Source organism: Harpia harpyja, chromosome 23 (genome assembly GCF_026419915.1).
Source record: "Harpia harpyja isolate bHarHar1 chromosome 23, bHarHar1 primary haplotype, whole genome shotgun sequence".
Classification (NCBI taxonomy): domain Eukaryota; kingdom Metazoa; phylum Chordata; class Aves; order Accipitriformes; family Accipitridae; genus Harpia; species Harpia harpyja.
The window spans coordinates 2,498,599-2,512,204 of NC_068962.1; the positions used below are offsets into that span (position 1 = coordinate 2,498,599).

Here is a 13,606-nt window from a genome sequence, read left to right on the forward strand (position 1 = left end):
GTTTATGCACTTGTTATTTAACAGTGACTGTCCAATGTAAAATAAATAATCTCTGGAGGTGGAAAAAAGCCCAAGTTTCACCTTTCAGAGGTGAATGCCCTAATTACTAGACTACAGGGCCACATATTCTTTTTCTAGCCCTGTGTGGGAGTTTTGGTCATTCTCACAGAAAAGGGAGCAGGGAGCATGTACAGAAGTAGGTTATTGAGAATTGTGAACAGGAAAGTATTTCCTGATTAAGTGCTTCTAGTGTTGAGTAGTGCGAGAAGGGGATTTTAGTTTGGTTGGTTTGGTTTTTTTTTTTTCCTTCTCTCTCTCTCTCTCTCTCTCTCTCTTCAGTCCCTTTACTGAATCTTACTCAAAATATTGAACCTGGTAACAGGGAGGGGTGATAACATGGTAATTTGTAGGCTAGATGGACTGGTAATTGCTTTGGGAAAAAAAATGTATTTTTAAAAAACAAATTCTTGCACTTTGTGACTTCATTAGAATTTTCATGTGCTAATTTAAAGATGATGATAATAAAGCATTGCATAAAAAGCGATGAATCCGTCTATCATTTCATAGGGCTTTTGTAAGGAAGAGGCAGCTCAGTGGGTGTAGAATCAGATATCAAACAGCAAGGAAGTGGACAGCAGGAGTTTATAGCTGTTTGAATTGCAAGCACGAGTTGTTTGAGAAATATTTGGGGAAAAAAAAAGAAATCTTGATTCCTTCTCACTGTGTATTAGTGTCACACCAGTACAAGCATTCAGTATTTTTATTGCCTCATGCATTGAGGGTTTCTGCAATAAGAATACAATGAAGCTATCAGCAAAAGATGAGAACATAATGAAATGACAATGAAAAAATTATTTCATAGTATTAGGCTTGTAGAACTTTATTTTTAAACTCTGAAAATTATTTTTTCCCAACCCACTTAAATACAGGAAAGCTAAAACACAATCCTAACTGACAAAAAACAGGTTGTAGTTCAAAGACTTCCATTCTGAGTAAAACAATGGAATAACAATGTATCCAACTATGCTACCTATATATCAAATTTCTCTTCACAGATATTGTGTCCATGTTCTTCATAATCTTCTCTAGTTACTACCATGTCTTCAAAATCATCGTTTTCAGAAATGAGCTTCCCACCTTCCCAAGAATAAGTAATAGGGCTGAAAAATGACAAAGTTATTGTTACTCATCTCTAAGTTCATTTCAAATAGAAGTATGCAGTGATGATTTCCAAGACTTTTACTTAGCCATACGTATTTAAAAATATATTTTTGATTGCTAAATCAAACCACCCAGCTCCAGACAAGTTATGAGACAAAGTTTGAAATTTTAGCACGGCTAACTGACTTTGCTTTTTATAAAAGGCAAGTGCCTCTTTGGGGGCACGTGTGAAGAGGTCAGGACGTGGAGATGTCTTTGTATTTACTTTGCACAGGTAATGATTCTTTAGTAATATTTTTAAATACTCTTCAATAATACTTTTAAAAAAGTGAAGACTTTTTTGTACTTTCAAGACATACTTGTTTTGTCTCAACTGTATACGCTCTGCAAAGACATTACCCCTTCCAAATCCCTGAAGTGGCTACATGAATAATGACATGGCAGCATTCAGATCCTGAAAATTCTTCTAAGTAAAAGCCTAAACTCTGACCTTGCATACTTATGTAGCCACTTAATGACAATACAGTCTTATTTATCTGTTCACAATAAAAAGACTGATCCTGAAAACACTTCACTGATTTAAAACCTTCTTGTACAGTTTTGGTTCACTTAGAATTTAAATTAACCCCTTTACTCAATCTATCTTTTTAATCAGCCAAAGAAATCCTACTTTACAGTTTGTTCTGCCAGAAGGACAGAGCTTGTCCTGTACAGTTTAGAACTTACTTTTCAGGAAGAACAACGGAAACATCATAATCAGTTGGAGTAAGACATCGAACTTCAGAATAAACCCGATCTCTGAAGCCTGGAAAAAGGGTGTTTCCCCCAGTCAGAACTATGTTCTTGAAGAAATGAGGCTGCATTTCTGTAAAAAAAATAAGTAAATCTGTAGAGAGAGACTGAATGTATATTTAAAGGTTTTTTCCCAATTTTGTTATGAACTGGAACAGAAGTAAGAAATACACATAGAAGAATTTTATGATCATCTAATGATCACATCAGTTAAATGGTTTTGTTGAGAAACACAAAAAAGTGATCAATCACCCTCTGTTCTTCATGATTTTTAGAATTTGGCTTTGATAACTACTGTTTTCTTATATTGTCTATTAAATGTCATGTCTGCCAACACAATTCCCCTCTCAAAAGCTATTTTAAATGATACATTCTTTTAAAGAGTACAAAATAATAGCCTCAATGCCGCCATACTTATGTGGTATGACAAAACCTATGAAAGTCTTCTTTGTAGTAATAACATTCATTACATGTACATCATCTGTATTACTTCTGACAAGCACAGCAGTCAGAAAGGTTTTATACTTTGATGCTTAAATTACTGAGTTTCATCAGTTTCATTTTTCTCTTCTTCAGTGAAGAAATGTATTTTAAAACACAACTAAAACTAATTTCAAGTATATTGCATCATCAGTGTCAAAGGCAGGTCACATTAGGAAAGGATGTTAAGAATTAAGTCTACAGCAATTAACTGAAACAAGAGTAGAAACCAATCAATGAATCACCACAAAACTGTGTTTGCCTAACAGAGAATCTTGTAGCCAGTCAGTTCTAGAGTATGTGACACACACCAGAAGACAGAACAGTTCACAACAACTTAGTAACTGGCATATTGAAGGTACCAGCTTCTTAAGACACTTTGGATGCTTAAAACAAACAAACAAAAAACCAAACACAAAAACAACAACAAAAAAAACCGCTAAAGCAAACCAAAACAGAACAACACAACCCCCCCACACACCCACTTTTCAAAATACTTTTAGGTTATACCTTCAGGTAAATTCTGAATGGAATAAACAATGGCTTCAGGAATTCCCATCTCTTGAATACCAATATCTGAAGGATGGAAGAGTATTTCTGGAACTGCAAATCTTTCATTTGTTAGACGAAGTATTTGTTCACCAGTCTTGTATTTTCCACTTAACACCATCTCTTCCCTTGGCTAAATTAAAGACATGAATAGTAGCCACTGCTTAAGAAAAGAAACTACATCCTAGAGTATTCAGCTGATCTTTTTCATGTACTGCAGAGGTAGGCAGTATAGTCTACGTTAAGTCGTATTATCAACAAATCTTTTAAGAATAATACATACTCTTGTATTAAATCTGAAGTGACTTTGCTCTTATCAATTGCAGTTTTGCCTAAAGCAAAATAAAACAGGTATGCAAGAGAGTGGCCTTCAAATACCGGGACTGCTTTCGAAACTATGGCCAACTCAGTAAATGAGATAAAATTGTTAACTTGTCTTTGTTGGTATGAAGACTTTTCAGGCACTTCTATAACATGACTTTGAACCTTCTACCTACTAGGGTATTTAAATGAAATTCAGAGAGACTCACAAAAAAGTATCAAAGCAGAGAAAACATCCTCCAACTTAACTTTAAAAAAACCCCAACAATAATGATATGGCTAGGTTGTATGACAGAGCACAAGCATAGAAAGCTACAAGTATTAAATAATAAAACATAAAATGCTATGCTGGAAGAACAGTATTTAATTTTCATCTCAACTTCCCGAGGAAAACTTTACCAATTAATGCATAGCACTGAAAGAAGTTACCATACAGCATTAGAAAAAAGAAAGTCTTTTTAACCTCTCTACTAGACTTGTGCAGGGGAAGTCCAAACAAATATACTTCAAAAACCATACTATCATTACCTTACAAAATCCCTTTTTGATTGTGCTGAAGTCAGGCAAAACATAATCTACCATTACAGTATTTTCCTCTCCTTTCAATCTGAAAGAGAAAAAAATATAACATAATAAAAAACAAGTTCTAAATCCCAACTTGTTTATAGTGACAAGACTTCCTTTGACTTAACTGCAAAATTTTCTGATTAAGAGTATAGCACTATTTGTATATACAAATAGATTATTCAGAAGTACCAACTTTTAAATTTAGTACGATTGTATACGTACTTGGCAATGTCCATGTCCTTGTAAAAGTCTTGAGAAACGTAACACACATCTTCTTTCACTTGATTAATTACATGCGTTTCATCCATAACATGTAGCTGCCTGTGAAGAACCAAAAAACCAAAACCACAGAAGTTTGAGAATAAAGTCTTAGCATTACCTGTCCAGTTTTCCACTGGAGATGAACAACCATAGTTTTCAAATGACAGAAAGCTACTGTCTCAATATTTAAAACTTGTATTCAATGTACAAAAGCATTCCTGGCCTACTGGAGTTTAGTATTTTCCTATTTCACAGTTCAATACAAACATCTACCTGCGTTTGCCCAAAGTCTTCTTAAGAAGTATAGCCATAAATCCTGCAATTAGCTCTACTAGCAAAGACCTTTACCTAGATAAAGTTCCAAGCTAAAGCATCCTAATGAAAAGTTGATCCTATTGAATTTTATTTGTGGTATTGATAGAATCAGTTTGCAAATTGAACGATGATCTGCTGAGACATCTCAGAAAATATGTAAGGACTTGTATAACTGTGAACACACAGGTAACCTCAGCAACTTCAAAAGCGCTGGCACTTTAAAAACTAACAGCCTAATTCTTCAAAGAGCTTAAGCTCATCTTAACTCACCTTGAGCTGAAGCTCAAGACAGTATCTAGCAGATTATAACAGACAAAAATTCCCTTCTCCTTTAAACAGCATTTAATCTAAAATTCACAGAACCAGTAAGAATATCCCCACAAACTTCTAGCTCATTTCATACCAGGTCTCAAGACGATGATCAACATGCTTTACCTGTAAGAGATTATCTCCTTCAGATGGTTGGTTAAGAGTTTTCCTCCAACGTTAATCCTAAAGAAAAGGAGTAACACAAGGAATTCTGTCATTATTAACTTCAGGCATAGCAAACAATTCTTCTAGGAAATACACACTGCAGTTTACCTGATGATTGCCTCTTTCTTCTTTTTACTTCTACAGTAAGGTACAATGTGTGTAAAAGAGTATCCACTATCCACAATGATACAACATAGCTCAGATGGATTATCCCGGAAATACCTGTGCGCACTAAGAGCTCCAGCTGAAATACAGAAAATTTCATCCAACTTTTATATGAACATACATTTTTAGAATTTACATTGATATGAAAGTGTACTTGCTTCATATTTTAAATGCCTTTGACAGACTTCTAAGACCTCAATACATAATACTACAGCCAACACATGAATTAATTTTGACAGTAGATAAAATGAAGTATCGTATATGCCCCCATTTATTCTTTTTCAATAATTCCAGTCCATGTTCATTTTCCTCCCATGAAGTCCAAGCAGACTGATCACACCACAAGTTATCAAATCTATCTAAAGGAGTATCCTATGTCCAACTATCTTTCAGAAGGGTTGTGATGTTATTTACACATTCCCTGTAAGATACATTTCTTTATCGTAACGCTGCATTTTATTTGCTAATACAAAACAACACCAAACAAAAAAACAACCCCACCCCCCAAAAAAGGAAAGCTATCAAAGACTTCATGCAAATTTTTGGTAGACTTTCTCAAATGCTATCCTGTTTCAAAATCCATCAGTTATCTCTGTCATCCTGACTCTCCTCAAATGTCCTTTAATTATATACCATGACACTCTTAAGAAAGTAGTATAAGAGTACAGCTGGAATTTCTAAAAATTGAAAAGTTTAATCCAGTTAGAGTACATATAGGAGCATATCACTCAAGAGCCAGGAAGGAAATTAAGTAATTTCTTTACTATCTTTATATATACAGGTGTGTGCATATGCATGTGTGTGCATGCATGCAAATTCATTTATTTATTTATTTATAAAGTTAACCTTCAAAAATATATAAATGCAAACTAGAAGGAGACAGACTCACCATTTACTCTAAGAACTGCTTGAAATTGATATTCTTCAAATAGAATTTCATTCATGGATTCTTGTATTGAACTGAAGTTAAAATAAGGTTCGGTAATAATAATATTGGTATCTACAAAATCCACCTATGAAAAATACATTAAGACTGTCATTACACAAAACTTAGAAATTAATATTCCATTACCATATTTTGCAGCAGTTGAAGATGGTGTAAATTTGAAGACATGATTACCACTTGCCATATTTGTTTGTAGAAGCCAAACTTAGAAAGTTTTAGGTTTGTTTAAACACTTCATCAGTAGCGATACAACTTTATCAAATAAATGAGTAAAAACATAATAGAAGGGAATATCTTCATACATATTCTGCTCCTGTTGCCATCCTTACAAATCGTAATCCAACATTTTAAAGAGATACCCATAAAGGAACACTACAATACTAAATGTAAGATACTTTACACTAATCCTGTCAACTACAGAAAGGTAAGTCTCTTCAACAGCTCGGCACTTGCATCACAAAATTACTTATCTAATAACCAAAGATGAAGTCCTGCACAAAGTAGAATCAACAGTAAAACTCCCAAGTGAGACCAGCAAAAGATCCTGGGCTTTCTGCACTTACTGGTATCTCAAACTCCTTTAGAGAGGACTTCAGAGGGTTACTGCAATCATAAGTGGATACGGCCCTAAACATACTACCAGCTGTGTCTCTCGGTAGTCTTCACTCATGAAAAAGAATTAAAAACAAATTCTCCTTGAAACCATGAATACATTGAACCTAGTTCCAAAACTAAAATGAAAGCTAAGTATCAAAAGCCAGCACTGTATATTTTTATGTACGCAGACTAAGATATTTTGAGGCATTACTTTCATTCTCAGTACCACTCTGCCTCCTAGGTGTTACAAAAAACCAAACACTTGCAGAGTATATAACATTTTTTTAAAAGAAAAAATAAAAGGGAAGCCTTACTACACTCCTTGTGCTAAATCCAGTTCGTGTGATAAGTAAGAAAACATGAGTATCAGATATTTATATTCTATACATTCAACTTACTCATAGGTAGAAAATGGTTAGCCAAAGATTATTACTTAATGTGTAAGTCTTTTGGCCTACTGACCTAGCTCATCACTCTCTTTTACATCAACAGTTTCTTGATCTCTAAACCACACTGTATCTGTCTATTATTATTTTTACTAACTTGAACTCTTAATTATATTGATGTGAATTTCTTAACGTATGTGAACTGAACTCAGTATGAATACACACAAGACTAAAAAGTTTAAATGTTTTTTAAATTCCTACACCAGACCTCAAAGTAAAAATTTTCTTCAGTTTGCAAAAAAATAAATCCTTGTGATCCTAACTGAAAGCACTTTCAAAAAGAACAGTAATCTCACCAGTTCTATTTAATATTTGATGTACTTATGTTGATTCCATTAGTCAGTAGTTAACCTACACAAAATCTGTAATTAAAAAAAGGCTCTTACTTGATACATTTCTTTTCCAAAAAGATAATCCCACACCTGTCTCTGGACATCCCAGTTCACCAAGTAACCCTGTAGGAATTTAGAAAAAAAAATTTACACTATTTAGAAAATAAAATAATACTTACAAAAAATAAAATTACTAGAAATCAAAAAATGTCAAGTGATTGATAAACTGGTAAAATAAAGAAATTTGAGAGTAAAAATGTCTAAATTCACATTTCTACGCTAAGGAGTAAATGTTATATAGTGTAAAGAAAGTTACAAGTGTTCCCCATTGGTATGTTAATTGCTACACTACGAAAACAGTGTAAATCCTGTTTCCTATATACATTATTCTCTTTGACAGAAGCCTGTCAGTCCGACCTCGGTGCTGGGGAAGGTTACGGAGCAGATCACCTTGAGCGCCATCACACAGCACGTACAGGACAACCAGGTGATGAGGCCCAGCCAGCGTGGGTTTGTGAAAGCGTGACTAACCTGACCTCCTTCTGTGACAAGGTGACCCACTTAGTGGATGAGGGGAAGGCTGTGGATGTTGTTTACCTGGACTTTAGTAAAGCCTTTGACACCGTTTCCCGCAGCATTCTCCTGCAGAAACTGGCTGCTCATGGCTTGGAGGGGCATATACTCTTCGCTGGGCAAAAAACTGGCTGGATGGCCGAGCCCAGAGCGGTGGTGAAGGGAGTTCAATCCAGTTGGTCACAAGTGGTGCTCCCCAGGGCTCAGTACTGGGGCCAGTTCTGTTTAATATCTTTATCAATGATCTGGACAAGGGGATCGAGTGCACCCTCAGTAAGTTTGCAGATGACACCAAGTTGGGAGGGAGAGTTGATCTGCTGGAGGGTAGGAAGTCTCTGCAGAGGGATCTGGACAGGCTGGATCAATGGGCCAAGGATAACTGTGTGAGGTTCAACGAGGCTGAGTGCCGGGTCCTGCACTTGGGTCACAACAACCCCGTGCAGCGCTACAGGCTTGGGGAAGAGCGGCTGGAAAGCTGCCCGGCAGAAAAAAAGACCTGGGGGTGCTGGTTGACAGCCAGCTGAATGTGAGCCAGCAGTGTGCCCAGGTGGCCAAGGGCATCCTGGCCTGTATCAGAAATGGCGTGGCCATCAGGACAAGGGACGTGATTGTGCGTTTGGACTTGGCACTGCTGGGGCCGCACCTCAAATACTGTGGTCAGTTTTGGGCCCCTCACTCACTACAAGGCCAACCTTGAAGTGCTGGAGCGCATTCAAAGAAGAGCAACGAAGCTGCTGAAGGGTCTAGAGAACAGGCCCTGTGAGGAGCGGCTGAGGGAACTGGGGCTGTTTAGCCTGGAGGAAAGGAGGCTTTGGGGAGGAGACCTTATTGCTCTCTGCAACTGCCTGAAAGGGGGTTGTAGCAGGGGGGTGTCGGGCTCTCTTCCCAAGTAGCAAGCGACAGGACAAGGGGAAAGGGCCTGAAGTTGGCCCAGAGGAGGTTTAGATTGGATATTAGGAAAAATGTCTTCACTGGAAGGGTTATCAAGCCCTGGAACAGGCTGCCCAGGGAAGTGGTTGAGTCACCATCCCTGGAGGTATTTAAAAGAGGTGTAGACGTGGCGCTCAGGGACACAGTTTAGTGGAACGTGGCAGCATTAGGTTAACAGCTGGACATGATGATCTTAAAGGTCTTTTCCAACTAAACGACCCTATGATTCTATGATTGTTAAATGTCACACTGCTGAATTTGATTCTTGTATGATACTACATATAACCCTGCAGTCAGGACATATCGTATGAAAACTATTCCTTAAAACAATTTACATTTGGCTATCACGTTAAACGCAGGATATCTTACTTACTTTCTGGAAAGGGAGAATATAAAAAAGACCGGAGGGATCTTTAATCTCATCCAGTTGATTTGCCGTAAAGGTTTTCAAGCGCGCAGTCTTGGATCTGAACTGACAGTTGGGAATAACGCTGGAAAAGAGGGGGAAGTTTCCTGTTCATCACGGCACGAGACACGCTCGTTGTCTTTACGCCGCTTTCATAAGCAGTACATTTTTCGCTGCCGTGTTTCGGCTGTAATCCATTCACGGGAGCCAACCACGAGGGAAATCCTCTCTAATTTCGCACACGCTGTCCCGGCCACGCCGGCCGCCTCGCCGCAGGGGGCGGGGTCAGGCAGCAGGGGGGCGGGGTCAGGCAGCAGGAGGCGGGGGCATGCGGCGGGGGGGCAGACTGCGAGGGGCGGGGTCAGGCCGCAGGGGGGGCGGAGCCAGGCAGCGGGGGGGCGGAGCCAGGCCGGGTCTCTCTGCAGCGTGCGCAGGCGCGCTGGCGCCCCGCTGCCCCGGTGAAGCGGGCTGAGGGAGAGGAGGGGCGGGTTCCCGTAGGCCCGGGCGGCGGCGGGGAGCGGAGGGGCCGGTGCGGCGAGCAGGATGCCGGAGGAGCGATGAGATCAGGGGCCTCCCGCCCGTCCCGCCCCGTTCCCGGGTCCTCACCTGACGCTCGCGTGGCTGTAGCCGATCTTGGCGTTGTAGGCGCCGTTATCCAGCACCAGCGTCGCCATGTTCCCCGCGGCGCCGCGGCCGCCGCCGTCCCAGTATTGATCCGCCACCGCCGTGGATCTCTATGGTTACCATAGAGCGGAGGGGCCGCGCGCGCCGCGCTGCCTGATGGGACGCAGGCGTCGCGGCGGGGACCGCTTCCGGCAGCGCGCCCGCCGCTCACGTGGTGCCGCTGACGCTGGCGACGCTATTGGGCGGGCGTGACCCGGAAGTTCCCGCCAAGGAGAACCGCGGGCGACCGTGGCGGTGCAGTGCGGCGGCGGGTCCCGTCACGGGTGTCCGTGGCGGTTCAGTGGGGCGGCGGCGGGTCCCGTCACGGGTGTCCGTGGCGGTTCAGTGGGGCGGCGGCGGCGGGTCCCGTCACGGGTGTCCGTGGCGGTTCAGTGGGGCTGCGGCGGCGGCGGGTCCCGTCACGGGTGTCCGTGGCGGTTCAGTGGGGCGGCGGCGGCGGGTCCCGTCACGGGTGTCCGTGGCGGTTCAGTGGGGCGGCGGCTGTCGTTCCGCAACCCGGCGCGTCGGGGAGAAAGGCGGTGGGTGGAAATCGCCCCGCGCGAGAACGCGGCAGGGCAACGGGGGCCTTTTCTGTGAGAGCGATGACGAAAAGCCGGTCGAAGAAACTCTCGAAGGCTCGTTTTGGAGTTTTTGAAAGCAGGCGTTCTTTATTGCAGCGCTGGGTGCACGGGGGATAATTCCACCTAGCGTGCGTGCCACAGCTTTAGCACAAACAGGTCATATAGACTGACTAATTGCATATTAATCAGATTAGGATACATATACATAAAAATGATTGCAGCTGATTATCATAGTACTGCCTACATCCGATCATGCACAATGAAGGATCCATTTGAGTCGAAGGGCTGCTTTTGCGACCACCGACCCATTTGAGGTTCTTGCTGGCTGTCCTCGAAGTCTTTATTCTTGTCCTTGTTCTTTGATCTTGAAGCTTAACGCAGTTTCAATCGCACGTGGTCAGTTTCAACATTGTTCTCACCTAGCGTACAGGAACAGCTAGTCATAAGAGCAAAGAACTGCAAAACTTATGAGTACCTACCTCTACTGGTTAACTGCTTGGCTATACTTTTGTCTATTGTTTCAATCATAGTGTTAGTATAAGATTTGTAATAATTATTTACCAAATCTCACTTTTACAGTCACCTAGCAGCAAACCAGTTTCCATGGCTGGTACAATATATTAAAACTATCAACATATTTAGACATAGCATACAGAATGTATGGAAATATCCTATCAAGAGAATGGTGCGAAATGGAAAGGGAGAAGGCGGTACGCTCCACCATCATTATTTTACTGCTGCTCTAAGCGCCCTGTAATTAACGCTTTTACTGTAAATAGCATAAAACCCAGTGCTCTTGGTATTTGTTGTCACTGACCAGCTTTTGTTTTACCACAGTCCGTGTCAATTACCACGCGGCTTCCTAGAATCGCAGAACCGTAGAACGGCCCAGGCTGGAAGGGACCTCAAAAGATGATGTGGTCCAACCTTCCGTGGGACGGGGCGCCGGGAGGAGGTGATCTAGCACCCTGTCCAACCCCATCTTGAGAACCTCCGGCGACGGGGACTCCCCCACATCCCTGGGGAGGTTGTTCCAGTGATTGATTGTTCTCACTGTAAAAAAAGTTCCTTGCATCAAGAGGAAACCTCTCCTGCTGCAATTTATACCTGTTGCCTCGTCTCCTTGTGAAGAGAGAGCCTCCATCCTCTTTGTAGCCACTCTTTAGGGACTGGAATACTGTGATGAGGCCCCCCCCGAGCCTTCTCTTCTCCAGGGAGAAGAGACCTAACTCCCTCAGTCTTTCCTCATAGGGCAGGTTCTCCAGCCCTTTGATCACCTGCCTGGCCTTCATTGGCCACCTTCATGTGGACCCTCTCCAGTCTGTCCACATCTTTTCTGAATCGTGGGGACCAGAACCAGACACAGTACTCCAGGTGTGGCCTGACAAGCTATCGCAGATCCTGATTTAGGAGTGTTTTAGATCACTTAAAGAATCACCATCAAAGGTATTCTCAAAAGTGATTTTAGCATGAATTATTAAAAGCGCCACTTAACAGAGTTCAATGGCAAGATTTACTCTGTTACTTCCACTACATGGAAGAAATATACAAAGGAAAGTCGAGATAGAATGGATTTAGAATGATTTACACAGAGACTGGAGGTGCAAAAAGGTAAGGGAGACCCTCCCGTTGAGTCACGAGATTCAGAGTGGACCCCCTTGCTTTCTAAACTCCTGATGGACCTTAGGGGTGGCTAGGTCCAATCCTAGTCTCATATTTGGGCAACGGCTTATGTCTAATGGAAGAGGTACAAAGGGTAAGGAAAACCTCCTGTTGAGTCTCGAGGTTCAGAGCAGACCCCCTTGCTTTCTAAACTCCTTCTCAGAGAGGGGTGTATGTGCGGCTGGATCCAGACTTAGTCCCAGGCTTGGTCGGTGGTTTATGGCTAATGGAATTATATGTGCACAATCAATCCTTTATGTCACTCAGGATTTCAAAGGTTAGTGTGCTCTTCATCACTTATCTTCCATCCAGGCATCCGGTGTTATTTTGCTCCAAAGCTCAAACCGTAGGTTTCCCAAAACAGTCTCAGGCATTGAATCTTATAAAAATAAATAATTTAATTGAGTGGTACAGCAGCAGGATCGGCTCGAGCTGGGTGCCTCCAGGGAGGGACTGACCAGAACAAAGAAATCCCTGGGCAATTATACACTTACAGACTATTCACCTGCCCCTCACGCACTCTTCACACTCTCTTCACGTGCCTTCCACGCACCATTTGGTCCAATAGTGATTCTGGTCTGAGATCTTCTGACCCTTTGTTGGATTCCTTCCCTGTCTCCAGACAGGCTGTTACCTTGTTGAGTTGCAGCTGCTGTTGATGGTTGTAGCCCTGAAACCTTATTTTGTGATTTATGCTGGCTCTGGAGGCCCCTGTTTTGACTAAGTAGGTACACATTCAGTACAAGTTCAGCAAATCTAGCTACTCATGCTAAGTAAAGCTAAGCAAACAGCATACTAGATCACACAACATTATAACTCTAGGTGATTCATTCTATTTTAAAACTTACTTAGTTAAGCTAAACAACTAATATCTCTTAACACTGAGAGGCGTCCCTGCTCAAGGGGAGAGTTGCCTGGTGTGCAGTCCAGTTGCCATCCAGGGAGAACTCAAATTGGGCTCATTCAACAATGTGTCCTTGGTAGAAGATCTCCTTGCTTTGAGGAGCAATGTTCAGAGGTGTCCCGATTCGAGGGGAGATCGCTGCCATGCAGCCACGCTGCCTAGCAGGGAGAGCTCAAAGCAGGCTCGCTTAGTCTGTCGTATTTATGGGATAAAGTGGTTGGCTCGTAGTCAAATTGCATACAATGGGAGAGGTATGCACGAGACTCCTTGTACCTGCAACTTTCTTTGTTCTCACTGCGTCGCTCCGCTCCTTTGTGGGTTTCCTAGAGCAGTTCTTGGCTCAGTCCTTTACCTCCTTTGGAGCCTGTACCAAACTACTGCTGGTTTGGTTAAGGGGGGATCGAGTGCATCCGTCACACAAGCGCTGAGCAGAGTGGGATGATCATGTCTCTGTCCCTGCTAGTAATGCCCCTGTGGATGC

At 41.9% G+C, this 13,606-nt stretch overlaps 1 protein-coding gene across 1 annotated transcript; it reads right to left on the bottom strand.

Moving 5' to 3' along the window:
* Nucleotides 1-742: 742 nt before the first annotated feature.
* ACTR6 (actin related protein 6) lies at nucleotides 743-10,148 on the bottom strand. The gene is made up of 11 exons (XM_052774574.1): nucleotides 9,922-10,148; nucleotides 9,283-9,400; nucleotides 7,461-7,529; nucleotides 5,975-6,098; nucleotides 5,029-5,164; nucleotides 4,882-4,938; nucleotides 4,093-4,191; nucleotides 3,832-3,910; nucleotides 2,944-3,115; nucleotides 1,888-2,026; nucleotides 743-1,160 (listed from the first exon to the last, which is right to left on the bottom strand). Exons 1-11 carry the CDS (start codon nucleotides 9,987-9,989, stop codon nucleotides 1,031-1,033), a joined length of 1,191 nt encoding a protein of 396 aa, XP_052630534.1. The 5' UTR covers nucleotides 9,990-10,148; the 3' UTR covers nucleotides 743-1,030.
* Between the last annotated feature and the right edge of the window lie 3,458 nt (nucleotides 10,149-13,606).

Excerpts from the sequence above, each read along its gene's own strand:
- ACTR6 (XM_052774574.1), bottom strand. The coding sequence starts at position 9,989 with ATGGCGACGCTGGTGCTGGATAACGGCGCCTACAACGCCAAGATCGGC. Across the intron at positions 4,192-4,881 it reads AAGGAGATAATCTCTTACAG|GCAGCTACATGTTATGGATG; the intron begins GTAAAGCATGTT and ends GGTTCTTCACAG. Across the intron at positions 1,161-1,887 it reads TCCGTTGTTCTTCCTGAAAA|CCCTATTACTTATTCTTGGG; the intron begins GTAAGTTCTAAA and ends GTCATTTTTCAG.